At 55.2% G+C, this 27,973-nt stretch overlaps 1 protein-coding gene across 7 annotated transcripts; it reads right to left on the bottom strand.

Moving 5' to 3' along the window:
• Positions 1 to 1,050: 1,050 nt before the first annotated feature.
• On the bottom strand, positions 1,051 to 27,973 carry JUP (junction plakoglobin). Of its 7 annotated transcripts, XM_059906621.1 has the most exons (15): positions 27,813 to 27,972; positions 16,516 to 16,731; positions 13,026 to 13,282; positions 12,549 to 12,787; positions 11,481 to 11,682; positions 10,539 to 10,683; positions 10,309 to 10,412; positions 8,273 to 8,611; positions 6,489 to 6,644; positions 6,159 to 6,278; positions 3,406 to 3,556; positions 3,184 to 3,305; positions 2,594 to 2,633; positions 2,168 to 2,333; positions 1,051 to 1,839 (listed from the first exon to the last, which is right to left on the bottom strand). In XM_059906621.1, the coding sequence occupies exons 2-14, from the start codon at positions 16,721 to 16,723 to the stop codon at positions 2,182 to 2,184; spliced, it is 2,235 nt and encodes a 744-aa protein (XP_059762604.1). In that variant the 5' UTR covers positions 16,724 to 16,731; positions 27,813 to 27,972; the 3' UTR covers positions 1,051 to 1,839; positions 2,168 to 2,181. The 7 variants fall into 7 exon arrangements, with proteins under 7 accessions (XP_059762604.1, XP_059762610.1, XP_059762608.1 ...); XM_059906627.1 differs by having other exon boundaries at positions 1,051 to 2,333; positions 27,809 to 27,973; XM_059906625.1 differs by having other exon boundaries at positions 1,051 to 2,333; positions 16,516 to 16,728; positions 27,828 to 27,972.

Raw genomic sequence — 27,973 nt, forward strand, 5'->3', positions numbered from 1 at the left:
CAGAAAGCACATTGTTAAAAGACCTTCTCGTGGGAATTCCCCGGCAGTCCAGTGGTTAAGACTCCGCACTTTCACTGCCAAGGGCCCGGGTTCAATCCCTGATCGGGGAACTAAGGTCCCACAAGCCGCGAGGCACAGCCAAAAAAAAGACCAAAAGACCTTCTCATGATCTCTGAAAATTCTGTTCTCCCCTCCCATTCCACGGCCCCTCTCGGCAGAGCTCGGCTCAGCATCTCATCACCTCTCCCCCGCACCTTTCAGCTGCCGCCTAACTGGGCTCCCTGCCCTGCCCCCAACACCAGACCTGCGCCACTGCTCCTCCAAGAGCAAGGCCATGACCTCCCTCCACTGCCCGAGCTCCAGGCAGGTACAGAGATGAGGCAACGGATCTGGTGAGAGCAGGCCCACAGGGGCCACATGTTCCAGGCTTGGCATGTGTGTTCTACTCAGTCCTCCCCAGGAAGGAGAACTTGGGGACATGGGTGGGGGACCGTCACATAAGCTGACAGTGGCACCGTGATGGGTGAAATGAGAGGAGAGGGAACAGCATGGACAAAGATCAAGAGGCAAGAAACAGCGTGGAGGATGTCGGCTGAACGGCCGAAGGGGAGGCGTGCAGGGGCGGGGGCAGGCCCACCACAGACCGACCAATAAGCGGCCTGGACTCCAAGCCACAGGCCACGGGGGGAGTGTTCTGCCCAGGAGAGATGGGCCAATGTTCATTAAGGCTGGACGGGGGTCAGAGCAGGCTGGAAGTTGAGAGGCCGGCAAGGAGGTTGCCCACTGAAGAGATAAATACTGCCTGGTGTGCCCAAAAGGGGGGACTCACCCCCCCAGTCATCTCTTCACCCCTCCTAGCCTCCTAAGGTTCCAAGTTGTGTGTATTAAATCAACTCCAGCTCCTGGAAGGCTCCTTTCTCCCCCCGCCCCGGCTCTTGCCTTCTCCACACACAAGGTGGCCGTGGACGCTCGGGATCCGGCTGAGGAGGCATCAGGCTGCTAAGGGAGCCCCGTCCCCCCACCCCTCTCCCCCAAACAGTCTCCACCAGATCTGTGTCTTAGTTTTATTTTCTTTGCTTTGGTCTATACAAAAAAAACCAATAACCAAAAACATAAAGCGATAATAATAAAATTTTCTACTGGGACCTTCCCCAGCCCCCCACACCCGTGTGCAGGAGGTGGTGGGGGGAGTCTGAAACAGGAAGGGGAAGAGAAAGCCCCTCACCGCACACCAGAGGGGTCAGCCAAGAGCACTTCTCAGGGGGTCAGCTAGGGCAGTTGCGTGGGCGGGACAGGGTGCAAGGGAGCTGCTAACCCCGGGAGGGGCCAAAGCCAACTGCGCATCCTGGGGAGGGAGCAGGCCGTGTCCTGGAGCAGGGGAGGCACTCTCCGTATCTCCGCCCCATCCCCCTGGTCAGACGATCCCTGAACTTTTCAAGATAAGCTTTGGATTCTGGGCCTTTGGGCCTTGAACCTGGGGCCTGGAGACCCCCAGGGCTCAGTACAGTTGGTGGAGTTCAGTGACCAAATCGGAGCCAGCCAGAGAAGGAACCACAGCCCTATGGAGACGGGCAGCCCAGGAGGAGGGGGGACAGAGTGGGGGCCTCGAGTCTAAAGCTTTAGTGCCAGGGCCTCGGGGGTGGGAGGTGGTGTCGGGCCCTGGACCCACAGCCCAGAACAGAAAAGCAAGAGCAGATCGCCATCCCAAGAAAGACCCTACAGAGGACCTCTGAAGGCGCGGGGTTCAGCAGGAAGTTGCAGCCCTCCTGCCCAGGCTCAGGCACTTGGCTATCTCGCCCCAACGCCTGCGAGGAGAGCCTCTCAGATGGGGAACCGCACCTGGAGGGAGGGGCAGACACAGAGGGGTCAGGCCAGCCCCGTGGCCCGCAGGAGCTCGTGCATAACCCGGCCACCATGGTAGAAGGGGCAGGGCTCCTCGCCTCGAGCGAAGATAACAGAATGAGGCAGGCGAGGCACACCTTCCCTGGGGGAGCTCAGCACCGAGAGGCCCCACACTTGTTCCCCCCAAAAAGGAGCCAGGGTTTCAGGGGAAACGTGAGAGGGCCTCCATGAGAAGGAGGTTCTGAAGGGAAGGGAAAGCCCGAGTCTCAGCAGCCCACAGGGGGAAGGGAGAGCTGCAAAGCAGGGCGGGGAGGGGTCGCCATACTAGGGTCCAGGCAGCTAGGCCAGCATGTGGTCCGCAGTGGGGTAGGGGGGCCTGAGGCCGTCGCTGTAGGTGTCAATGGGGTAGTCCCCGTCCATGTCCATGTGCATCTCCAGGGGGTCCAGGGGCATGTCACTCGAGTACATGGGGCGGTAGGTGGCATCCATGTCTGGGGAGGAGAAGGGAGCTCCGTCCAGGGTCTCAGGCTACCCCGCGGGGGTCTGGACAGCCCTCAGCCACACCTTCTACCTCTGCCCGCCCCCCGTGGGTCCGCCCCCTTCCCCAGACTCTCACATCAGGGACCCGGACAGGAGTGCATGTGGACACGACAGTGGCTGTCACTGATCCTTTGGCCCTGGGGTCACAAAATTGCCCCCTTGCTCACACCCACACAGCACCCCCTCTGCCCTGGGCTCTGCACACACTTACCATCTGCGTAGGGTTCATTAATGGGGATCATGCTCTGGGCCTGAGGATGGAGACAAAGAGAAACATTGAGGGAGGGGAAGGGTGGAAAACGCAGGCTCCAGGCTGGGGGGCAAAGACCCCTTGAAGGAACAGAGGATGAGATAGGGTTACACAGTGCCCTGATGAACTCCTCTCCTCAGGCACCTCCCCAGGGTGGAGGGTCCCACCATTCACGCTTGGAGGCACCCGCAGAACTAGAGCGGGGAGGGGAGTGGAGGGGAGAGGACTAGAGAATGGGTGCCAGGAGCTGCCCCACCCAGGATCAGGGCAGCCTCCAGCCCATACAGCACCTTTGTGCAAGTTAGAGAAAGGCACCCCTGCCCCAACACTTCATATTAGTTTGGACAAAATAAAATTGCCATTTTGTAGGTCAAAAACAGTAGATGGTTCAACCTACTACTTCCATCTGCTGGGAATTGTCATAAATGATCCAATTATAAAATAAAAATCTATGAAGTTGACAGGATGGTAGAGGCCTCCCTAAAAGTACAATCCTTGTGCAGTGCGCAACTTGCACAACCAGACACTGCAGCCCAACCCAGGATACTCACAGCCTCCCAGGCTGCAGGGTCATGCTTGAAGAGGGAGTTGGTGAGCTCCACAGACACACGTTTACGGTAATCTGGGTTCTTGTCCTCGGAGATGCGGAACAAGACGGCAGCAGCGTAGGTGGCTGAGCAGAGAAAAGGACAGGCCAAGTCAGGTGCCTGCCTCCACCCAGGCTGGGGGAACAAGGCCCAGCTTCCCCCCTCACCCCCAGCCCAGCCCCTCACCGGTGCCCTCATTGTGGGAGTGCAGTAGCTCCATGAGTGGGGCTGAGGCCCCCTCAGCATCAATGGTGTCGGCCGCCTCCTTGTCCTGGGCCAGCTCGCACAGCACCCCAGCGGCCACACGCTGGATGTTCTCCACTGAGGAGTACAGGAGCTGGGGAGAGGGGGTGCGGGGCGGGCGTGAGGCAGGCGGGCGTGAGGCACCTCACCGCCCTGCCCATCTCTGCCTCCCTTTTTTGGATTTAACCCAAGCCCATAGTAGAAAGCGTGAAAAGTCTAAGAAAAGTATAAAGAAATGGAAAAGCACACTGGACACAATCCCCCACCCAGACACAGCTTCTTTCCATTGGATTTTTATCATAGTCATATACATATATTTGATTCCTGTTTTTTTATCAAACATTGTAGCATAAAGCATTTTCCCATATTATTCAATAACTTTTCCTTAAAAATCTATGAGTTCATGGGAATTCCCTGGCGGTCCAGTGGTTAGGACTCTGCACTTTCACTGCCGAGGGCATGAGTTCAATCCCTGGTCAGAGAACAAACCACAAGCAGCACAGAGCAGCCAAAAAAAAAAAAAAAATCTATGCGTTCATATTGATACTCAAGAGAGAAAGAGATAGAGACTTGGCTGGACCTAGAGACTGTCATACGGAGTGAAGTAAGTCAGAAAGAGAAAAACAAATATCGTATATTAACTATTAATATTTGTGGAATCTAGAAAAATGGTACAGATGAATCAGTTTGCAAGGCAGAAATAGAGACACAGATGTAGAGAACAAAAGTAAGGACACCAAGGGGGGAAAGCAGAGGGAGTGGGGGTGGGGGTGGGATGAATTGGGAGATTGGGATTGACATGTATACACTGATGTGTATAAAGTAGATAACTAATAAGAACCTGCTGTATAGGGGTTTCCCTGGCGGTGCCAGTAGTTAAGAATCCGCCTGCCAATGCAAGGGACACGGGTTCGAGCCCTGGGCCGGGAAGATCCTACATGCCGTGGAGCAACTAAGCCCATGGCCAAAACTACTGAGCCTGCGCTCTAGAGTCTGCAAGCCACAACTACTGAAGCCCGCGCACCTAGAGCCCGTGCTCCGCAACAAGAGAAGCCACCAAAATGAGAAGCCGGCGCACCGCAACGAAGAGCAGCCCCCGCTCGCCGCAACTAGAGAAAGCCTGCGCGCGGCAACAAAGACCCAACTCAGCCAAAAATTATACATAAATTAATTTTTAAAAAAAAGAACCCGCTGGGGCTTCCCTGGTGGCGCAGTGGTTGAGAATCTGCCTGCCAATGCAGGGGACACGGGTTCGAGCCCTGGTCTGGGAAGATCCCACATGCCACGGAGCAACTAGGCCCGTGAGCCACAATTACTGAGCCTGCGTGTCTGGAGCCTGTGCTCCGCAACAAGAGAGGCCACGATAATGAGAGGCCCGCGCACCGTGATGAAGAGTGGCCCCCACTTGCCACAACTAGAGAAAGCCCTCGCATAGAAATGAAGACCCAACACAGCCATAAATAAATAAATTAATTAATTAAAAAAAAAAAAAGAAGGACCCTTTAAGTTTAAAAAAAAAAAGAACCTGCTGTATAAAACATTAAATTAAATTAAAGGAAAAAAAGAGAGAGAGAAAGAGAATGCTACAAAGCAAAACAACAACAAAAAGCAAAAAGCCTCATCAATCTCAAGTGGAGGTAGCTACCCGCACCAACTCCTTACTCTGAACATTAATAATTAAAGGAAAAACATTTCAAAAACTAAAAGTTCTTCTTCAACACCATTGTCTATGACCACATGATATAATGGACCATTCCTTTTTTAACCATTCTCTTATCATTGGACAGCCGGTTAATTTTCAATTATTAGTAGTAACATTGCAATTGTCAGCTCTGTGCATACATCTATGCCATGTTTTCAGTTACATTACGCTATTGCATAAAGACAGAGTCCCAGACCTGTACTACTTGGCTGTCTATACGTATTTCAAAACTGCTTTCTGGAAAGGTTTTACCACCTTATCTTCCCACCAGCAGGGTATAAGACTGCCCATTTTATCACATCTTCATCAGCACAAAGCACTCCCATTCTTTTCTTTGCCAATTTGATAGTGGAAAATGGGCTCTCACTGCAGGGTAAGCTTCATTTCTTTAAACTCCTGGGGCTGAGCATTGCTTTTTGTTTTTCGGGTTTTTTAAATATTTATTTATTTACTTGGCTGCGCCGGGTCTTAGTTGCGGTATGCGGGGTCTTTAGTTGTGGTATGTGAACTCTTAGTTGCTGCATGTGGGATTGAACCCGGGCCCCCCTGCATTGGGAGTGCAGAGTCTTAGCCATTGGACCACCAGGGAAGTCCTGAGCATTGTTTGTTTATGAGCCACCTGGGAATTGCATGTGCCTCTTCTTATATAACTGCTGGGGTCTAGCACTGGGGTCTAGTATTAACGAGCTCTTTTTATATGAAAGATATTAAACTCTTGTCTGTTGTGATGCTTGCAAATATTTTCCCAGTTTGCTGTTTACTTTTCAATGCTTTTAGGTTTTTTCGGACATTAAAACATAGTTTTTGTTTTCATTTGCTGGCGTTTGCTAAGTGGTCACTCCTGGTGCGGCCACTTTTCTCCAAACTCCTCCAAAGACCTCTTGATGCCTGGCCCAGACCCCCCTCAAACCCGTGGCTGTCAACCTTCCCCTTTCAGCAGTGGGGAGAAGCAGGGGTTGGGGGAACCTCTCCTGCCCACCTGCCCCAGACTCACCTGCACAAACAGGGGGATGGTGTTGAGTCGGAAGATCTCCATGCGGTTCATGGGATCCCGGGCGAGGATGTGCAGGGCCCCGGTGCAGCCTTCCACGATCTCCTCCATCCTCACGCCATCCTGTACAAGAGGAGCCATTGGGGCATAGCAACAGGTAGCCCTTGGGAGTGGTCACACCCCCCCCACGACCCTGGCAAACCTCACTGGTCCTTGGAGTTGGCATCAATTGCAACTCGCCTCCTTATTTACACACTCGCATGCGCACACGTTCACACAGAGGACACCCTGACTCCCAGGGTAGAGGGTCACAGGCCCCTGCAGTTCACTTACCGTGTAGGGCTGCTGTGTGCCTGCAGCCATGTGGCGTTGGGCATCCTGGTGGGCCTTGACCAGCAGCTGGACGAGGCGGGGAATGACCGCTGCCTCCTGCAGTGGGGCATGGTTGGCTGGGCACAGGCCCAGATTCCTGATCAGGCCGATGGTTGCCTGGCAAGAAAAGGGACACTCATCAAGGGCATTTCCTGGGCATCACTTCTCCAGCATCATCTCCTCCTTCCCCTCTCATCTCTTCTGTCCCCCAGGCCAGCCACAGACATGCTGGAAGATCTCCAGAGAATGAGATCACCCCCAGCCCATGCCCCTTATTCCATACGATCTGTGGGTCCTCATGTCTAACTCTTAGAGGTCCTGCTAAAATGATACCCCATTCCAGAATATTCCATCAGCCCCCAGGCCCTGACACTGCCCCCTGTCCCCTCTCTCTTACCTCCCACTCACAGACAACATAGTCTTGCTTTTCTGATAGTTCCCAAACCCTGATTATCAGGGAGAGGGAGTCCTCACTAGGGTTGACCCCGAAGCCTCCTGCTTTGGTGACGCTCACACTGTAATCACTCCCCAGCAGGCGGCTCTGGGAAGAGGTCTCTGCTCCAGGGTCCTCCAACTCCCAGGAGCCATTCTGGCCTCCCAGGGCTCCTTGGGGAGCAATTTATCATCTTATTTGATCCTCAAAACAAGAAACCAGGAGGGCAGGGATGAAAATCATGGGGGAGATGAGGACAGAGTGGATGACCTGCCAAGGTCACTTGTCAACTTAGCTGCTGGGTCAGGGTGCAAACCCTCCGCCCACCTCGAGCTTGTGCTGCAGACCAAGACCAAGGAGGGGAGGGACCGCGTGCTGCCCTTTCTTTAAAATACAATATATATAATCACTTAGAGTCATTCTTATCTGGACTGTTATATTGTTGAAAATTTAGGCAATAGGAGCCCCTGCCAGCTGGCTCCTGTGCCCTTTGACAAGACCCCAGTCTACGGCAGCTTCCTCACTCTCTGGCGCCAGGTGTCACACACACCGGTAGCTCTGCCCTGGCTCACCCTCACCTCCCCTGCCTGTGACAGGGAACTGATACACATCTCTCCTCTACCCAGGCAGCCTCCTGACAAGAAAGCTCCACCCTGGCTCCCAGTAGCAGACACCAAGTGTCCCCAGAATCCTCTCTACCCTTTGTCTTTTTCGCAACCCTCCTGAGTTTGAGCAGGACACATTAACACAGTGCTAACATCCTTGCATCCAGATGTGGCCAAATGACCAAGTTCCAGAGTATGGGCTGAAGTGATGTGTCCCACTTTCTGGTCGCTGCTAGCCCTCCCTACTTCTCCAGGGCTAAAAGGCACCTATGGGGATGATGTAGTCCAACTGTTCGTGTGAGGACAATCCTCATGCCCAGACCCTCTGGCATAAGGAATGTGCTCCATGGACCACCAATAGCACCTGGGGGCTTGTTAGAAATGCAGACTCTCAGGCCCACCCCAGGCCCACCGAATCAGAGCCTGCAGTTGAATGAGACCGCCCAGGGTGGTCCTGTGCATGTTAAACTTTAAAGCTCTATTCTAGGAGATGGCTGAGCTACAAGATAGAAGGATTCTGGGTCTCAGGAGCAGAGCCGCTGTGGAGGTCTAAACCGGAACATGAGAGAGGAGTAAACTTTTGTCTTATCGGAGCCACTGTATTTTAGGCCTCTTTGTTACTGCAGCTTTGCCTGAACCCATACAGCGCCTAATCCTGTCTTCAGAGCTCCTCCCCTCGCCTGACCCCACCGTGCAGTGGGCGGTACCTTGACCAGTGGCCACTGGTTGGGCTGGTTGAGCAGCTTGACGATGGCCGGGATGCCGTAGTTGAGGCGCACGGAGTTCTGAGCCATCTCGGCCTCGGGGTGGCGGCTGGTGAGGTGGCGCAGGGCACAGATGGCGGGCTCTGTGATGTCATCCTTGTCACCCGCGCACAGGATGGCATGGATGAGCGCCTCCACGCCGCTGTTCTGCGTCACCAGCGTCTTATTCTTGCTGTTGTTGCAGGTCAGGTTGGACAGAGTGCCCGTGGCACAGGTGAGGACATTGACGTCGTCCACGCTCAGCTGGTTCACCAGAATCTTCAGCACACTCTCCAGGCCCTCCTGGGGTCGGGGGAGGCAGTGCAGAGTGAGGGAGATTCCCAAACGCAGGGTCTTCCCAAGTGTATCCGGGAGAACGGATGGCCTAAGGAGGTCTCCAGCCCACTCAGCTCATACTCGATGGGCCCTGCCTGTGTGTGTTCATCCCCGTGATCCTGCCAACACCCGTGAGAAGGTAGTCGTGGGGCAGCTGAGGCCCAGAGAGGTTGAGGGCCTTGCCCACAGACCCACAGCTAGTGAGCCGGATCTGAACTCAAGCCTGTCTCTAAGCTCCACGCTCTTTCCTCCACCCACTCCTGTCCTCAGACCCAACAGAGCTCTACTCAGGCCGAGGGAGGCCCCTAGGCCAGAAGGAAATTGTTGAGGAGGTCCACGCTTCCATGGCCCAGCTGACCCACTTTTACATGCTTCTCCCCTCTCTGGGCCTTAGCTGCTGCCCATTCAGTGGTCCCCAGGCCAAATCTGCTTTCAGGAAACATCCTTAACCCAGGAGCCTCATTCTCCCAAGGGGAGCCATGTGGGCCCTGTGATGGAACAGGAAGACCCCAGGATCTGGGGACAGACAGTCCTGAGTTCAAATCCCAGCTCTGCTGTCTGCTAGCTGTGACCAAGGGCCATTCCTTAACTCCCTGAGCCTCTGTTTCTTTTTTTTTTTTTCTATTTTTCTGTGAAAACTTTCTTTTTCTTTAAATTTTTTATTTTATATTGGAGTATAGTTGATTAACAATGTTGTGTTAGTTTCAGGTGTACAGCAAAGTCAGTTATACATATACATGTATCTATTCTTTTTCAGGTTCTTTTCCCATTTAGGTTATTACAGAGTACTGAGTAGAGTTCCCTGTGCTATACAGTAGATCCTGTTGATTATCTATTTTAAATATAGCAGTGTGTACATGTTAATACCAAACTCCCAGTTTGTCCCTTCCCCCCACCCTTCCCCCCGGTAACCATAAGTTTGTTCTTTAAGTCTGAGTCTGTTTTTTTTAGATTCTGCATATAAGCGACATCGTATGATATTTGTCTTTCTCTGAATGACTTACTTCACTCAGTATGATAATCTCCAGGTCCATTTGTGTTGCTGCCAATGGCATTATTTCATTCTTTTTAATGGCTGAGTAACATTCCACTGTGTATCTGTACCACCTGAGCCTCTGTTTCTTTATCTAATGATGGGCCCCGCACTCTACCTCCAAGTACTGAAAGGGGTAAAGGAGCCAATGTCCCCAGTGCCTAGTGGAGCCCAGTACATGGCAGGTGCTCAACAAGCAGCCGATTGATGCAATTCTTAGCAATGACAGGTTGGAAGGAGGGACCAGAAGATTTGTCCTGAAACTGCATTTTTCCTTAAGCTGTTTTTAGGCACCAGGGGCCCCCAAGCCGTCTCCTGCACACTACTGCTCCCCGCCCAGGGTCTAGGTCAGAACTGTTCCTCTGACACCACCTGAACCCCAGCCAAGAAACATCAGCCTCCTCCATCTAGTCCCCTTTCTGAATCCCTAACAGGGATTAGAGCCTTGAGCCTAAAAGGATGAGGGGCTACAGGGCACTTCCATCCCCAGCCACAGTGGAGCAAGATATAGAGGCCTCCGGTCTCCCCCACCAGCTCCTAAGGTCAGACTCCCAGACAGGAAGTTGGACACGGTAAGATGGAAGGACGAGGTGGCTGAAGAGGCGGACCCAGGCTCGATGACCTCCCTCACCTGCTTGGTGGCCACGTCCGAGAGGTTGCGCAGGGTCCAGAGGCAGTTCTGCACGAGGCGGGGGCTGTTGCTCGTCAGGTGTTTGCCCAGGGCCTGCATCCCACCTGGGGTGGGAGATGGGGGCACGTCAGCCACAGGGGAGCACCGCTGACCGAGTCCGGTCACTGGTCAGGGCCCCCAACCCCGCCTGCCCGGCCACATGGGCCACCCTCACCGGCCACGGTACTCACCAGCCTCCACGATAGCGGGCTTATTGCTGGGACACACGGACAGCACCTTGAGCACACGGCTGGTGGTCCAGAGCAGCTTCTCGTAACTGTAGTTGCGCATGATGTGCACGAGAGCCTGGGGTCCTCCGTTGGCCAGGATGATGAGCTGTGGAGGGAGGGGGGCAATGAGTGTGAGACAGATGGGACCAAAACAGGGAACAGAGAAGGAAGGGGGGGTGACAGAGCCGTTATTACTGTGCTTCATCTAAAACCTGAAGAGCTTCTGTGACTACTAAATAAGCCAAAATGTTGGGGAAAAAAAGGTAATACACAATGCTGGCAAGGATGTGGTGAAACTACTAACATACACTGCCACTGATGGCATTGCAAATAATGCAGTCCTTTTGGAAAGTACCTGGAACTCTGAGTAAAAGCTTAGAGATATTAAAAATCCTCAGCCCCACTGATGAAACACTTTTCCTACTCTCTGGGAAAGGCTGTGTACCTGAGTATGTTCATTACAGCATCGTTCGTTCATAAAGGTGGAAAACCGGGAGCAACCTAGATGCCCTCCCACAGAATAAAGTCTGGGGCCTCCACTTAAATGAAATGCTATTTGCTGTTATAGAGGGTGGTTTTGAGGACAGTCTAGCAAAAAAAAAAAAAAAAAAATTTTAATATCATGCAGAAAACAGATGCAAAGATGTAAATTGCTGTAACTACCACTGTGTACAAATATGCCCACAGGAAAGCAGTGGAGAAGCACACGGTTGTATGAGGATAATGAATTTTTTCTTTCCCTTATCCTTAAAATATCCAGTAATATGGTGAAACATGTACATCTGTATATACATATATATTTAACCTAAAAAGGGTAAGAAGGCAGTGGCCTGAAGCTGCCGCTGGACAGAGGGTGATGCCATGGGGGTTGCAGGTCTTGGTTGGGGGCGGGGTGCGGCCCACCTTGCTCTCCTGGTTGCCGTAGGCCAGGAGCTGCAGGCAGTCGGTGGTGATGGCCAGGAACTTGGGGTTGTTCTTGTTGAGCAGGGGCACCATCTTCTGCAGCCCGTCTGCCAGGCGCACCGCCATCTTGGCGCCCTCCTGGTAGAGCAGCAGGTTGTGCAGCGTGGTGATGGCGTAGAAAAGGACCGACTCCACGGGGGAGCTAGGATAGGGGCAGGGGCTTCACGTGAGCCAGGTACCAAGTAAACGTGGGCCACCTCCCAGTACTGACACCCCAATGGTGTCCCTTGAGTCCAGCCCCACTTTTTTTTTTTGGCCACACCGTGTGGCATGCGGGATCTTAGTTCCCTGACCAGGGATCAAACCCGCGCCCCCTGCAGTGGAAGCGTGGAGTCTTAACCACTGGACCACCAGGGGAGTCCCCCAGCCCTTTCTATGCACAAAGCACACAGCACCTCTCCTCTCTCCACTGGGACCACGACTCCTCCTGCTCTGGGCTCCCGGCTGGGTGCTAAACTCACGGTTGGTCCCCTCGACACCTGTCCCTACTGAGTAACTGCCATGTGGAAGGCCTCATACTAGAGAAGCCCTGCAAGGGACTCAGAGGCGAATAAGATCAGTATCTCCACCCTTAGGTAACTCGCAGCCTAATATGATGTAAGGAAAAAGGCCAATCAACACTGCAAGGCTGGGAAAGATAAAGGTGGCAAGGGACTTTGCACATGCTGTTCCCTCTGCCTGTAATACTCTTCCCTTCAACTACACCAGCCAAACTCCACTCATCCGTCAACCCCCTGCCATTAGAGTGAACAGCTTCTTGGAACTCCGCTGACCAATCCTGGACACACTTTTGCCCTCATCTATACTGTACCCTGATAACTAACCTGTGAGTTACATGCCTGTCTCCCCTGCTAGGCTGTGAGCAGCTGAGCACCAAGACTTGGTGTGGTTCTGCACCTGGCACATAGTAGGTGCTCAATAAATGTATGGAAGCCCAGGGACGTGGGCAGGGTGGGGAGTCCAAGGGAGGGGAAGCCCCAGGCTCCCGCAGTGAGTAGGGGTCGGTACCTGAGCATGCGGACCAGGGCAGGGATGCCGCCCGACTTGAAGATGGCAAGCAGCCCCTCGCGGTGGTGGGAGAGGTTGTGAAGGATGCTGGTGGTACAGCGGGCTGTGTCCAGGTCGCTGGTGTTCTGCATGGTGCGCACGACGGCTGCTACCAGCTGGGGCGAGCCCATCAGCGCCCGCCGAGACGCCTCCTTCTTCGACAGCTGGTTCACGATCATGGCCGCCTTGGTCACCACCACCTGGGGGGAGGGGGGAGGACGGGAGGACCTGAGCAGATGGGCCAGGTTGGTTGCCGCTGTGAGAAGGAAGGGCCAGGAGACCCATCCACAAAGCTCAGACAGACCCAGGTCAGACTCTTCCCACTGATGGGGCTTTGGGTCAATGACCTCCCTCCACCCCAGGTAGGGCCCTCTCCTGCAGACACCTGACCTCTCCCCTCCCTGTCCTGCCTCCAGCCCGGCCAGGCCCCTCACAGACCGGGTCCTCATCGTTGAGCAGTTTGGTGAGCTCAGGAAGGGCCCGGGTGGCCAGCTCGGCGTCGTCCTGGTAGTTGATGAGATGCACAATGGCCGACTTCAGGAGCTGGGATGGCTCAGCCAGCCGCTGCAGGTTGGTGGTCTGTCCCTCCACCTGGGTGACCAGCAGGGAGCTGTCCTCTCCTGTCACACCAGGACACATGGCCTCCCGCACCCGCTTGGCTCTGGCTGTCGTGGACATCTGGTAATCCAGGTCACCTGGGGGCCAACAGGCAGGAACTGAGTTGCAGGATGCAGGCAGGGGGACATTGGGGAGCAGGCATCCCATCTGGGTCCTCTGGACTGCCTCCCAGACCACCACTCATAGTTCCACCTTTAACCAGTGACCTTGAGGAGGGCATCATTGCCTCAGTTACATCATCTGTAAAATGGGGCACCACCTGCTCTGTCCGTCGCAGGGAATTCTTACGAGAATTAAATGAGATAATAGTTGTGAATTGGGACTTCCCTGGTGGTCCAGTGGTAAAGAATCCGCCTTATAATGCAGGGGACGCGGGTTTGATCCCTGGTCAGGGAACTAAGATCTCACATGTCGCGGGGCAACGAAGCCCACGTGCCACAACTACTGAGCTCACGCACCTCAACTACAGCCCACGTGCCACAAACCACAGAGCCCTCGCGCTCTGGAACCCACACGCCACTATAGAGCCCACACATCCTGGAGCCTGTGCACCATAACTAGAAAACAGAAAATCCACAGGCCACAACTAGAGAGAAGCCTGCGCACCAAAATGGAGAGCCCACGTGCCGCAACTAAGACCTGACGCAGATAAAAATAAATTAAATAAATAAATCTTAAAAAAAAAAGTTGTGAATTGCTCTTAAAAGAAAGGATGGGGCTTCCCTGGTGGCACAGTGGTTGAGAATGTGCCTGCCAATAATGCAGGGGACACGGGTTCGAGCCCCGGTCTGGGAGGATCCCACATGCCGCGGAGCAACTGGGCCCATGAGCCACAACTACTGAGCCTGCGCGTCTGGAGCCTGTGCTCCGCAACAAGAGAGGCAGCAACAGTGAGAGGCCCGCGCACCGCGATTAAGAGTGGCCCCCGCTCGCCGCAACTAGAGAAAGCCCTCGCACAGAAACGAAGACCCAACACAGCCATAAATAAATAAATAAATAAATAAATAAATAAATAAATTTATTAAAAGAAAAAGAAAGGATGCATGTGCCTGGCACATATTGCTAAAAAAACGTTCAGAGATTATTATTATTAAAAGGAATAGCTAACATTTTTTGAGTACAGGCACACCTTGGAGATATTGAGGTTTCATTTCCAGACCACTGTAATGAAGTGAATATTGCAATAAAGTGAGTCATGAATTTTTTGGTTTCCCAGTGCATATAAAAGTTATGTTTACACTGTATGTAGTATATTAAGTGTGCAATAGCATTATGTCTAAAAAATGTACATATCTCAATTTTAAAATGCTGCCAAAAAATGCTAACCGCCATCTGAGTCTTCAGCAAGTCACAGTAGTAATATCAAAGATCACTGATCATAGATCACTATGACAAATAGAATAACCATGAAAATGTTTGAAATATTGCAAGAATTACTAAAATGTGACACAGAGACATGAAGTGAGCAAATGTTTTGGAGAAATGGCACCGATAGACTTGCTCCATGCAAGGTTACCACAAACCTCCAATTTGTAAAAAACGCAGTATCTGCGAAGTGTAATAAAGTGAAGTGCAATAAAACGAGGTGTGCCTGTACTTATTATGTGCTTAGCAGTGAATTAAGTGCTTTCCTTATACTTTTCTCATTTAATCTTACAACAATCCTAGAACGTAAGGACTATTATTATCTCCGCTTTATAGATGGGAAAACTGAGACACAGAGAGGTTATAAGAACCCAAGCTGGGATCTGAACTCAGAGAGCCTGACTCCAGAATCCAACTCCGACTCTATGCCCCTCCCTTAACCACCAGGTAGGGGTAGGATGAGACAAGCTCGGTCTCTTTTCAACCCTGAAATCTCACCATTCTAATTATACCCTCATCCTCCCCAAAGGAGACAACTCTCCCATTATATGGGCAGGCAAATAGAGGCCCAGAGGGCCACCCAGTAGAATAGAGCAGATGAGAGGGAAAGTCCAGACTGTGGGTTTCAGCAAGCAAGAGGTGGGCTCTCAGCTAAGAGTCCAGGCTCCACCCCCTGGTGGGTCTGGGAGTCCCACGAACAGGTGCCCCGGCTTCCCAGGCCGCCCTGCCCTGGCGAGTGTCCCAAAGCCCCGAAGAGAGGGAGGCAGAGGTTCCACCCTCCAATCAGTCGGGAAGGAGGGACCATCCACATGACTTTCCCACCCGGATGCTGTACTTGAGCTACCAGCACAATGCCTGGCCCTGCCAAGCTGAGAGGCCTCTGCCTGCTGTGTGGGAGGAGCCTCCCGGGGTGCAGAGGCTGAGCTCTGCCGTGGCCCAGGCTGCCACAGCCTACCCTTCACCCTCCCCAGCTCCCACAGCTCTCTGGGCTGCAACATTCAGGGCCCTGGAGGCATCTGTGGACTACACACAGGACTGGATACCTCCCTCCCCCAGAGAGGCAGGGCACCCTGGGCTGACGGGGATCCCCACCCCTGACTAAGCCCCAGAACCGGGCTCTACCTCCCCGGAATATCTGAGGCTCCTGGAGCAAGAGGACTGTGTCTTCCCCACAGTCCCTGAGTTCCCCGAGGGCAGCGGTGATGCCTCCTCATCACACTGTAAGTTCATGGAAGGCAAAGACTGTGCCTCTTCCTTCAGACTGGTGGGCAGGGACTATGCTTCCGCTCCGTCCTAGAGGTTCACGGAAGAGGAATCTGCCTCCCTCCCAGATGGGGGCGCTCTGAAGTTGCTGTGCCTCCTCCCTCAGACTGGTGAGTCTAAGAACAGGAGCTGTGGGGCTTCCCTGGTGGCGCAGTGGTTGAGAATCCGCCTGCAGGTGCAGGGGACACGGGTTCGAGCCTTGGTCTGGGAAGATCCCACATGCCGCGGAGCAACTAAGCCCGTGCGCCACAACTACTGAGCCCGTGCTCTAGAGCCCGCGAACCACAGCTACTGAGCCCACGTGCCACAACTACTGAAGCTTGCGTGCCTAGAGCCCGTGCTCCGCAACAAGAAAAGCCACCTCAGTGAGAAGCCCGCACACCGCAACAAAGAGTAGCCCCTGCTCTCAGCAACTAGAGAAAGCCCACACGCAGCAACGAAGACCCAATGCAGTCAAAAATAAATAGATAAATAAATAAATTTATATATTAAAAAAAGCAGTCAAAAATAAATAGATAAATAAATAAATTTATATATTAAAAAAAAAAAAACAGTAGCTGTGCCTCTCTCCTCAGACCGGGTGCCCCCTAAAGTCTGCCTCCTCTGACCCTGACCTCCTTCCAGGGCCCAGCCTGGTTTTCGGCTGGAATATTCCCGTGGAAGAGTCCCCAGGGATCCCGACCTTGGCTCTGGGGCACCGCCTGGGTGTAGGTGGTGGTCTTCTTGAGCATGTACTGGCGCCCACAGGCCTCGTCCTCCTCCGTGATGCCTTTGCTGCTGACCGAGGGCACGCAGGTATTGACCCCCGAGTGGATGCCCGAGTCGTAGGTGTACGTCTGTTGCCACTCGGTCACCTTGATGGGTTGTTCGATGAGGTTCATCACGTCCATGGTGGCTGCTGGGGACACAAAGGAGGGGCAGGAAATGAGCTGGCCGCAGTGGGGCATCCCATCACCGGGCCCAGTCCCCACCTTCAGCCTCTCCCCAGGCCCTGCCCATCACCCCTAACCCGCACCACAGCTGCAAGGCCGTCAGCAGGCTGTGGAGGAAGGTGGGAGACAGGAGGGACCAAGCCCAGGGAGGGACCGCCAGGATGGGACACCTGTCTGTGAGTCCTGGGCTTGCATCTCTGACCTCCAGTCCAGGGTGGGGTGAACCCAATGGCAGGAGGGGCATAAAGGGCCAGATGCCCCAACCCAGCCCTCAGCTCACTCACCTTGCTGTCCCAGACCAAAACCCCCAGAGCAGGAGAAGGCATTCAGGACCTCCAACAGCTTCTGGGGTCCCGCAGACCCACCCCCATCCACTGGGGCCCCCTGGGAAGAACTGTAGAGGTGAGGCAGCTACACCCCAGGCACTGGGCAGGAAACCGGGTGGGGCAGGGAAGCAGCCAGACAGGTTTCTCTGGAAGCCTCAGAGACTCCAAGATCTCACTTTCCTGCAGATGGGGCAGGATCACGAGTGACCCCAGAGGCTCAGGTCCTAAGAACCCCATCTTGGGCTTTCCTGGTGGCGCAGTGGTTGAGAATCTGCCTGCCAACACAGGGGGCACGGGTTCGAGCCCTGGTCTGGGAGGATCCCACATGCCGCGGAGCAACTGGGCCTGTGAGCCACAATTACTGAGCCTGCGCGTCTGGAGCCTGTGCTCCGCGGCAGGAGAGGCCGCGATGGTGAGAGGCCCGCGCACCGCGATGAAGAGTGGCCCCCACTTGCCGCAGCTAGAGGGGGCCCTCGCACAGAGGCGAGGACCCAACACAGCCATAAATAAATTAATTAATTAAAACATCTGATTGTCTTAAAAAAAAAAAAAAAAAAAAACCTTAACCTTATTTCATTTAAAAAAAAAAAAGAACCCCATCTCTCCAGCACTCCAGCTTCTAGAAGCCTTTCCCAGAATTCTGAATCCTACCAACCAGTTCAAATCTCAGCCACATACTACTGGGGCAACTCACCGCTCCGCTGTACCTCAGTCCTCATCTGTAAAATGGGGTAGCACCACCTCCCTCGTAGGCTGTTGTGAGGACCAGATTCGTAAAGGACCCAGCCTGGTGCCTGGCACACAGTAGGTGCTCAATGTTGGTGACCTTGGCCAGATATCAGTACTGCTTCTCCCTTGGGGTGGGGCAGACCTTGGGGTGGTCACTGCTATTCAGAGACTTGGGGCCACTTGAGGCTCATGAATAGCTGGGCCTGCCTCTGTACCAGGGAGGTGGTGACTCCCACTTGGTCTGTCCAGCTCCCGTCTCGGTGCTGACCTCTAGAGTCCAGCAGCTGGGAGGACGGGCAAGGGAAGCTGTGCCCCAGTGAGGGCCTTCCTAGTGTCCTTCAAGAAGGCTTCCCTGGTGGCGCAGTGGTTAAGAATCCGCCTGCCAATGCAGGGGCCACGGGTTCGAGCCCTGGTCCGGGAAGATCCCACATGTCGCGGAGCCACTAAGGCCGTGCGCCACAACTACTGAGCCTGCGCTCTAGAGTCCGCGAGCCACAGCTACTGAGCCCGCATGCCGCAACTACTGAAGCCCGCGGGCCTAGAGCCGGTGCTCCGCAACAAGAGAAGCCACCGCAATGAGAAGCCCGCTCACTGCAACAAAGAGTAGCCCCCGCTCATCGCAACTAGAGAAAGCCTGTGCGCAGCAACGAAGACCCAACACAGCCAAAAATTTAAAAAATAAATACAATAAATAAATTAAAAAAAAAAAAAAAAAGTCATCATCCTCACAAGTGGGTTTCGAAGCACATGCTCTGCTCCCGCATTTACAGATGGGGAAACTGAGGCTCCACCCAGTAAGGAGGCATAGCAGAGAAATGACAGAGCCAGGCCCAGGCCCAGGCCCAGGTGTGAGTGACACCCGAGTCTGTGGCCTGTGCACACCCAGTGTGGCCTCAGATGGCAAGTAGACCCCAGGCTGGTCCACCCGTGAGGCTGGGCAGCAGCACCCAGCACCTCAAACCCATTGTCCCATTGTGTTGGGAGACCAGTTAAGGACGAGGCTGGAGTGGCTGGTGAGCCTGGTCCCAACCCAGGAACAAAGATCACCAAGGATATGTCTTCTGGGACGGCCCCAGTGCCACCCTCCGGGAGGATGACAAAGATCCTTCATGTCTCCCCGCCTTTTATGGCGGCCCCAGCTCCTCCCCTGCCCGTGAGCACACCTGGAACCCGCAGAGGCAGGAGCCAGACCAGCTCCCCGCAGACTCCTTCCTCTCCTCCCATCACCCCGAGTGACTCAGAGTTTCCAGCTGATCAACAGAAGCAGGCTCGGTGCCTCCAGATGTGCCCAGCTGCTTTCCAGGCACCGGCCAAGTGTGGCTATTTCAGGGGGAGCCCTTCCCCCCGCCCCCGCCCTAACCACACACTGCCCGGCACTCCTGCCTTCCCTGGACAGACAGACACAGAGAATACAGGAGAGTTTGGGAGGAGAAAGCCTGTCGCAGAAGCCCCCGGGGAGAAAATTCAGGCAGGAGGCCTTGGACATCCAAGCACTGGAGAAGGAAGATGAAACTGTGTCAGTAAATACAGTTGCATTAACCCTGTAAAGGCCACTTTGCCTGGCAGAGGGCTGAGCCAACATCTGGATGCCGAGCCTCAGTCAGATTCGCTTAGGACAAACTGGACATCTCCAGCCCTATCAGTAAAAACACCCCACCGGAGCCAGAAGAGACCAGTAGAGATCCACCGCCTACCCTGGTGCTTCTGAGCCAAGTGAGAGGGATATGGGCCTTGGTCGGAACCTCAGGGACAATCCCCTCACCAGCCCCATATCCAAAGGGACCACCGAGGTCAAGGCTGGCCATGGGAGGGGCGTTTCCTCAGCAGGCCCCTTACCACCCCCGCCAGCCCAGGCCTGGAGCCAAGAGAAGCTGAGGGCTGGACAGCTGCCCAGGGCGAGACAGAGCCCTCAAAGGTCAAAGGATCCATGGCGGAGGGGAGGCGGGGGACAGAGGGCGGGGGGGAGAGCCTTAACTAGCAAATGAATCTCATGCTTCCCTAGAAGCAACCCTGGCCGGCATTTTATTATTCCCAGTTTCTAGGTGAGGAAACAAGCTCCAGGCTGAAAAACAGTGGTGCTCTGCTCAAATCCAGATCTGCCTCACTGCCAACCAGCCTCCAGCCCACCAAGGAGAGAATGCCAGACACCCTGCTGCAGAAGAGAGTGATGGGCAGGGGGCAGGAGGTGCACAGGTGGAGCCGAGCACCTGCTGCTCGGCAATCAGGAGTCCCAGGTTCTAGTCCCACCTCTGCTGCAAACTTGCTGTGTGTCCTTGGGCAACAGCTTTCCCTCTCTGTGCTTAATCTTCAGAAAGGGTAGCCCAGGTGATCTCAGAGGAATGTTGATATCTAAGATTCTAGGAATAAAGAGTCAGAATTCCCATGACAGACAAGAAAAGGCTGAGGGTGGGCAGGGTCAGAGGTGGAAAGCAGTCCAGAGAGGACACGCACCAGAACTCTTCTTGAAGAAAGCATGCTGGTAGGGAGCTACTCCTGCCACAGGAAAGATATAAGTCAGACCTCAGGCAGGGCTGTCAAGCAGCCCCACCTGTCTCCCCACCTACTCCCCAGGAGAACCAGGGGAATTCTTTTTTTTTTTTAAATAAATTTATTTATTTATTTATTTTTGGCAGTGTTGGGTCTTCGTTGACGCACGCGGGCTTTCTCTAGTTGCAGCGAGGCGCAGTCTTCAGTAGTTGTGGCGCATGGGCTTAGTTGCTCCGTGGCATGTGGGATCTTCCCGGACCAGGGCTCGAACCTGTGTCCCCTGCACTGGCAGGCAGATTTTTAACCACTGCGCCACCAGAGAAGCCCCAGGGGAATTCTTTCACAAGAAACAAAAATGCTGTTTTTGCAGTTCCCAGGGTGGAGGAGGCCGCACCCGGTTTGGTCTTGTCCCTCTCTGTCCTGGACCTGGAGTGAGACCCACCACAATGCCCCTGGACAGAGCCAGGGTGGAAGGAGGCGAGACAGACGCGGGCCCTGCCCCTGCACCCTGGCGGAAGCCGGGCAGAGCCAGACACAGGGCGGGGCTCTGAGTTGAATGGGGGCACTTTGTTTAGCAAGCAATCTCTATTGCAGAAGGAAGAAGCCAGCTCAGAGATCACTGGGTGGGGTGGGGGACCTCACAAGGGACAGGAAGAGAGAAGACAGGGGCTCTGAAGAGGGTGTGCGAAGGACCCTTCCCCCACCAGTCCACACTGGCCAGGAATCTGCAAGCTAGCAAGGGGGATGCTTTGGGGCCTACCCCGCCTGTCGCTCCTGCTTCCTCCGCCGCGTGGCCGACCCAGGGGGCTGGCAGCGGGCACCCTAAATCCAAGACTGTCCTGGCAGAGTGTGGTCCAGCTCTGACATTAAAAAGAACTCCCAGGAATTCCCAGGCAGTCCAGGGGTTAAGACTCCACGCTTCCACTGCAGGGGGCACGGGTTCGATCCCTGGTCAGGGAACTAAGATCCTGCATGCCATGCGTCATGGCCAAAAAAAAATTAAAAATTAAAAATAAATAAAAGGAACTCCCACCAGAGCTACATCAGGCTTCTTCCCCCTGCCAGCACCTGCCGCAGTGACGGGCTGGGCTGTGCTGCAGGACGCCAAGTGTCAGTAAGACGCCGGGAAACCAGGACAGGAATGGGCTGCCCGAGAGGTGAGCTGGGACCCGGCTCAGAAACATTGCATTAGAGCAGGCAGGGCCCTCCAGAAGTTCCTTGGGCCAGAGGCCAGCACCCTGTGCAGACACGGATCAGGGGCTCAGACAATGACAGACGAAGGGGGCCATGGGCAGGGCGGGAGGGCATGGGGGTCAGGGGAAGGCTCTATCCTGCCCCCGCACTCACTGGCCGTGTGCCCTTGGGCAAATCACGCAACTTCCTGAAGCCTCATTCCTCCTCTGTAAAGTAGAGACAATCAAGACACTCCTTTCTTCAGACGGCTGTGTGTTGTGTGGATAGTACACAACCATGACTGTGCAAGGCCTCTGTTGGTAGGAAAGGCCCAGGCAAGCGTCCTTCTACTAGGGAAACACAGAAATGGCAGAGGAGGAAGCCAGCAGAGATGGGCCTGGCAAGGTAGCCGGTAGCCAGCCTGCTTTGTGGGACCCAGTACCCAGGGCAAGACCCAGGTTTCCTTTCCCTGAACCCTCAGATGAAGGCTAGGAGGGGAGCTGCCTCCCGGCCCTAGGCCAGAGCCCCTGAGGTCGGGGGAGGTGTGGCCGGGGAAGACGAGCTATGTCCAGGTCCTGGGAGGGGAGGCCAGGTGGAGACATGGCGCTGCCCCTCTCCCCGGTCACACGTGCTGCCTTCTGCAGCTGGGGGCCGGCAGGCCAGTCAGGCCTGGACATTCCCCACATAGCAGCCCCAGGGGAGAGGCTGGGCTCTGCAGTGTCACCAGCCACCAGCCTTCCCCACTCTGTCTCCGGCTCCAGCAGAGATTTGGCGAGCGGTCCCAAGCACAGACGGAAACAGACTCTAGAAAAGTACGGAGACAGACAGGACTGCATCCCTTGACAGCCCTGTCTCCCCCATCAGGCTGGGGCTTCCCAACTAGGCCTCTCGCCTCAGACGGGTGGCTCCAGGAGAAACGTCCGCCACCCGCAGACTAGATGTTCCTTGGCAGAGACTGTGGTCTCCCCCATCAGACTGGTCATTCCAAACGGGCAGGGACTGAAGCGGGCACCATGCGTGGCCAGGGTCCTGGGGACGGGAGAAGATACAGAAGCCCATCCTGAGCTTCCGGACGAAAGCCCTCACTTCCTAGTCTGGAGGACAGCCTGAGCTGTGGCCCAGGACTGGCTGCGGGTAGAGGTTCAGGTCAGGCCGACCCAGCTGCTGTTTATTTTCTTCCTTCTGGGCTCCTGCCCAAAGCAAACAAACCAGGGTGGGAAAATGAAGGGGACTTGGAGGAGAGGGAAATGCCTGGCCAGGTGGCTGGACCCTGGGAAACTCCGGGCTCCCCTGGAGAGGGCTCCTGCTGGAGCGCCATTCCCTGCTGGGGACCCGGGGTGGGCAAAAATCCCAAACCGGCAGATGACCCTAAACCGGGACTCCTGGGAATGGAAAAACACTTTACCAGCCTCAGGAAACAACAGCTAAGGACTCACTTGGGGCTGTGACGTATCTCAATACCCAAGTGCCTGCTGTCCCCACCTGACCACCCCCACCCAGGGGGGCTTGGGGGGTCCGACCCCAGCTCATGTCTACTCCTCAGGGTGTGATTCCCCAGGGTTTCATTCTGCAAGGATCGCTGCCTGGCCCTCTCCTGGAAAAGCAGGGAAGACCCAACTCTTACTTCCCTGTTCAGCATTTGCTGGAGAAAACTAGGGTTTGGATAAAGATTTGGTTAAAATTTGTTATCGTATACAGAGCATAAGATCATCCAAGAGCGAGGCTGAGAAATAAGAGGATGCTAAGAAAAGAGAAGGGAAAGAGATGTTCATGGTTAGATGCCTCGACAGGATTACGGGTGACTTTCTTTCTTCTCTTGGAAACTTTCCTAAACTTTCCAACTGTTTTGTAAAATGATCAGATATTACTTTTTCAATCAAGTGGGAGGGGGAGTCGTGTAGTGAGTGCAACCTCCACTCACCCCCAAATAAGCAGTGTATTGATTGCCCAGCCCCGCCCCAATTCTCCCCTGTCCCTGCCACTCACCAGAGACAAGAATCCAGAGACAAGAATCCTCTGTCCCCACAGTGAGGAAAGACAGTCAACCTGTTAACCCACACTGCAGGTCATAGAAAGCTGAGCTTCCTGCCCTGAGGGCCCCCAAAGCCTGAGGGGCCAGGAGGCTGAGCAAAGGGGGAGTGGTCAGTGAGTTTTCTCTTCAGCCTAGCCAAGGAAGCTGATGGAAATCAGGACAGTCCACGCCCCCCAGACCTCCACCAGATTCAACCATGTCCCAGGAGGCAGGCCTCATGGTGTCGCTTGCAGAGACACAAACCCTGATGACCTGCCCCAGTCACTGCTCCTTCCCTTCATAGGGGTCACTGGGCCAGCGGCTCATGGTTACCTGCCTCTCACATGGCCAGGTCTCTCCTCCCAAAAGACACAAGACTAAGAGTTTCCCCAGGGACCCCAACAGACCTCAGACTCACCCCAAAGGGTAGTGATTCCTACTTGCCCTCTCTCCTGGGGCAGGCTGGCTCTCCCCCAGCTCACACGGATGGGACCCTGCTTCATCCTCTTCAGAGAAGAGTCAACCCTGAGCCTCCACCAGCATCTCCCTCTTACTCATCAACTCAAGATCTCATCTCTAACAGGCAGGAAGTCCTTCCTCCTATCTAGCCTCCATTCCTTCCATAAGAGTCCCGATCGCTCTTGTGTCTTCAGGGCTGTTGGAAAACTGCAAGCCTGTCACCCTCTTCACAGCAATCACCCGGGACTGAGTTCATTCTCTTTCTTTCTTTGTCACATCAAGTCCCCTCAGCCTTCTCTTCTCCAGGATCAATAACTCCCCATGCCTAGGGTCCCCTCCTGACCTCAAGGGATCTGGAAGCCCCGTGTTGATAGGCTCAGTACCCAGGCTATACTGACACAGATAGAGGCCCCATTTCCCAGGCCCATTCCGGTGTCAGGTGCCCGGTTGGCAGACGTGCCAGAGCCAGGGAGGTCTGAGGACAGTAACACCAGCCCCTCCCTCCAGGACCCAGGCCCTGCTGACCCCACCCCAATCACCGGAAAGGCCTCCTCAGCGAAAACCTACTCCCAGCCCCCAGGGCTCCCCGCTCCAGAGGACAGCCAGCTCCCCGCCCAAGAGCAGGCTGGCAGTGCTGACTGGTGGAGTCCAGCAGGACACTGGTCCGGTCCTAAATCTGACTCTCGTTTCTCTCCACTCCCCAGGGGACAGGCCCCCCTTTATCTTGGCCCAGCTCCAGCCCCCAGCAAAGCAGACAACTCCCACTTCCTACACAGGGACAAGCCCAGAACAGTCCATGGCTCGGCCCAGCTCAAGACAGGAGGCGGCAGCAGCTTTGACCCCTGCCCTCCTCTCCCTGCCAAACCTCCTCCACACATCCGCCACAGCCCCTGGCCTTGGGGAGATAGCCCCCTCCACCAGGAGCCAAAAACCAAGCCATGGGAGGGGCAGGGGTTTCAGGGGGCAGGAGGCTGGGACATGAGTCACCCCTACCTGGCAAACCTGCCCCTGCCTTCACCAACCACACACACCACCCTGGACCCTTTGGAATTCTCTTCTCCCCAAACTCCTAAGCAGAGACTCTCAAAAAAGGGATGGCAGAAAAATTCTTCCCAGAGCCAGGGTGGGGTGATACAGCAAGATGGGCCCTGGGCTTGGCGCCAAAGGACCCAAATGCCAGCCTTGGCCCTGCTTGGGTCTCACTGTGCAACCTTGGGCAAGTTACTTAACTCCCCGAGTTTCCATTTCCTCACCTGTAGAATGGGGTAATGATACTTGCCTAGAGGGATGGTCATAAGGATTAAGTGAGAACAGTTAATGAAAGTGCTTGGAATCCGTAAGTAGTCCCTTAATTTTTAAGTGACCATTTATCAAGTACTTATTCAGTAGTTGGTACCATTATTTCCATTTTGCCCAGGAGGTCACTGAAGCTCAGAGAGGTGAAGTGACTTGACCAAGGCCGCGCAGGTAACGAGCGACAGAGCTGGGAATCAAACCTAGCTCAGTCCAAGCCTAAATCCCTATGCTCAGAACTGCCCCACTACAACATCTGTCCAAATAACAGCCCTTCTGTAGAGAAGTCAACTGCCCCATCTCATTCTAAGGTGGCTCTTTTCCCCAAGCCCTCCCAGGCCGGGGAGAGACCCCTGTCACCTGCACCTGCCCAATCAGTACCCCTTCCTTCCCATGCAATGCACTCTCAAAGCCTCATCCCTGGCAGCCCAAACAGAGATTCCAGAGGAAATGGGGTTGTAACTGGGGTGGGGTGGGACCGGGTGGAGGCACGGGGAGGGCTCATGTCACCCAAGCTGAGGCTTGATCTAGCAAGAAATGACCACTTGGATCCTACCTTTTTTTCCCCTCTCCCTCCAGTCCAGTAAGTAGCCAGTTTGCACCTCCTAACAATACTTCCTCAGTATTATCTTTTCATGGAAGTCACGAGCCAGATTAGCTAACCTAATCATTTAACCAGTGTAATTAACAACACCTTCCCCTCCTCCACTTTGGCACAGAGAAGAGGGAAAACAGGTTATTTTGCCCCAACTCCTTGCCCTTGTGACACCCACTGGAGCAGAAGAGGCATGGGACTCCCCCTGACCCAGGGCACTCCATGGGGTGGGTCTGACCTCCGCCGCCCTCACTCTCCCATCTACGTAGGGCGGTACGGGTCTTCCCAAGCGAGTCAGGGCAAGCAACCCTGATCCCCCCAACCTTCCCTTCACCTCAGGAATGGAGAACCTGGCTGTTACATTCCCCTTTCTGTTCCCCAAGGAGGCCAGGGAAGGGGCTCTCAGGAAATTGCTGGGGGGAGTAGGGAGGGCAGCAGCTAACGCAGCTCTGCCTGAAACCTTCCCCACTGAAGCCTTCCTCCAGTCCCACCTTCCCCATCGAAGTCTCTCCGGAAAGGGGGTGGGTAGGAAAAGAACTTCAAAAGCCTCCAGAAGGAATGCACCTTCAAAACCCAGAAATCAAATGGAAATCCAGCCCCGTTGCTCCGCGCTCTTCGGACTCAATCCCCAGCCAGCTAAATAACGTGGGGGATGGGATAGAGGGGAAAAAAACACCAGAACAATCGCTCCCCCCACCCTCAGTCAGTTTGGCCAGGCCCTGCCCCACCCCCATTCCTGGGGAGGGGGGCCGAGCTCCGGAGAGAGCCTGTAGGGCAGGCCTCCTGCGAGGGGGTGTGGTGGTCCCCGGAGACAGGAAGACAAGGAAGAAGCTGCTTCCCCTTTGGCCCGGCCCCCCACCCCGGTCTCCCCCTCAGGCCCCAAGGGGCCCAGCAAACAGGATGGAGGTGGGGGCTGGGAAGACGGGGTCACAGCGCAGGCACTGCCCAGGTTCAGCCTGGCCGGCTGGGGGAGGGGGCTTTGCTCCGAGAAGGACCCCTAAAGCCTGCGGGAAGCCCCGGGCAAGGAGGCAGGAAAACCCCCAGAGAAAGCTGCCGTGAATACTCCTTCCTGGAAAGTTTGTTCTGGGTGATTTTTCCGCCAAGAAGAGGATAGAAAGGAAGGGTAGTCCTGTTCCCATATCAACACTCTGGAAGCCGCAGCTACTGGAAACTGGGCCGGTGAATTCTCCACCCGTGCACGACCCCTCCGCCCAGACCCCTATCTTGAGCCTCGGGTGCCAGACACCGGCTGGGCGCGGAGCCGGGCCCAGCACCAATCCCACTGCCATCCCTTCCCGCCTCCGCTGGCGGAGCCAGAGCCCGGCACCCACCCGAACGGAGCGGAGGGAGACGCCGCAGGTACAGTCCCGACCAGGCTCGCAGAGCTGAAGGGCAGGGCCTCCGGACTCCGTGTGCTCACCTGCTCGGCAGGTGGGGCCCGCGTCTCTGGGAAAATATGCGCTCAGCCCTCACAGTTGGGCAAGCCGGGCGTAGACAATAGGGCCCCACCCAGGCCTGGGGGAGTAGAGAGGGAGGGAAAGCGAGGATAACGCGTGGGGTGGGGTGAGGGTGGCCCCAAAGAGACCAGGGGCAGCAAGTTTCGCAAACAGTAAATTCCTGATTACAGAGTGAGCGCTGGGACGCAGGCCGAGCAGGTTAAAGTCTCCGCCGCAAGAGGCAGGGCCAGAGTCAGGGACGCGGCGCCCAGCGAGCTCCGCGGGTCCCGGGGGAGGCGCGACCCGGAGGCACCTGCCCTGATCCCTCCCCACCCTTCTCAGACACCGGCTCTCGGAGCCCCCAGTCGCGCTACGCGCGAACCTCGCGCCCACTTAGTCACCGCGCCCAGGACCCCAGCGCGCCCCCTGCCGCCGGTGCAGGGTGGCTCTCCCTGGCTCCCGCCCTCACCTGCCCTGGGACGGCGGGGATCGGCCTCTCGTCCGCTCGCCCCGCTTCCCTCGCCCCAGCGATACCTGCCTCGATCGTCCGCACCTGCGTTTGGAGCCTGGCCGGGCTGGGTAGGGATCGGGCCGGGATGGGAGCCGGCGCGGGCTGCGAACTGAGCTCAGCACACTCGGGCGGTGGCTGCTCCGGACTCTGGCCAAGACAGCAACTCACTAACCGAACAAAAGGCGAAG

This window comes from Balaenoptera ricei, chromosome 20 (genome assembly GCF_028023285.1).
Source record: "Balaenoptera ricei isolate mBalRic1 chromosome 20, mBalRic1.hap2, whole genome shotgun sequence".
Classification (NCBI taxonomy): domain Eukaryota; kingdom Metazoa; phylum Chordata; class Mammalia; order Artiodactyla; family Balaenopteridae; genus Balaenoptera; species Balaenoptera ricei.

Bases quoted from the DNA above. Each gene is read 5' to 3' on its own strand.
- JUP (XM_059906627.1), bottom strand. From the start codon at position 16,723: ATGGACGTGATGAACCTCATCGAACAACCCATCAAGGTGACCGAGTGG. The intron at 13,283-16,515 runs GTCGGGATCCCT...GTTGGCCCCCAG, and splicing joins GGCGGTGCCCCAGAGCCAAG to GTGACCTGGATTACCAGATG. The intron at 6,645-8,272 runs GTACCGCCCACT...TTTTCTTGCCAG, and splicing joins ACCAGTGGCCACTGGTCAAG to GCAACCATCGGCCTGATCAG.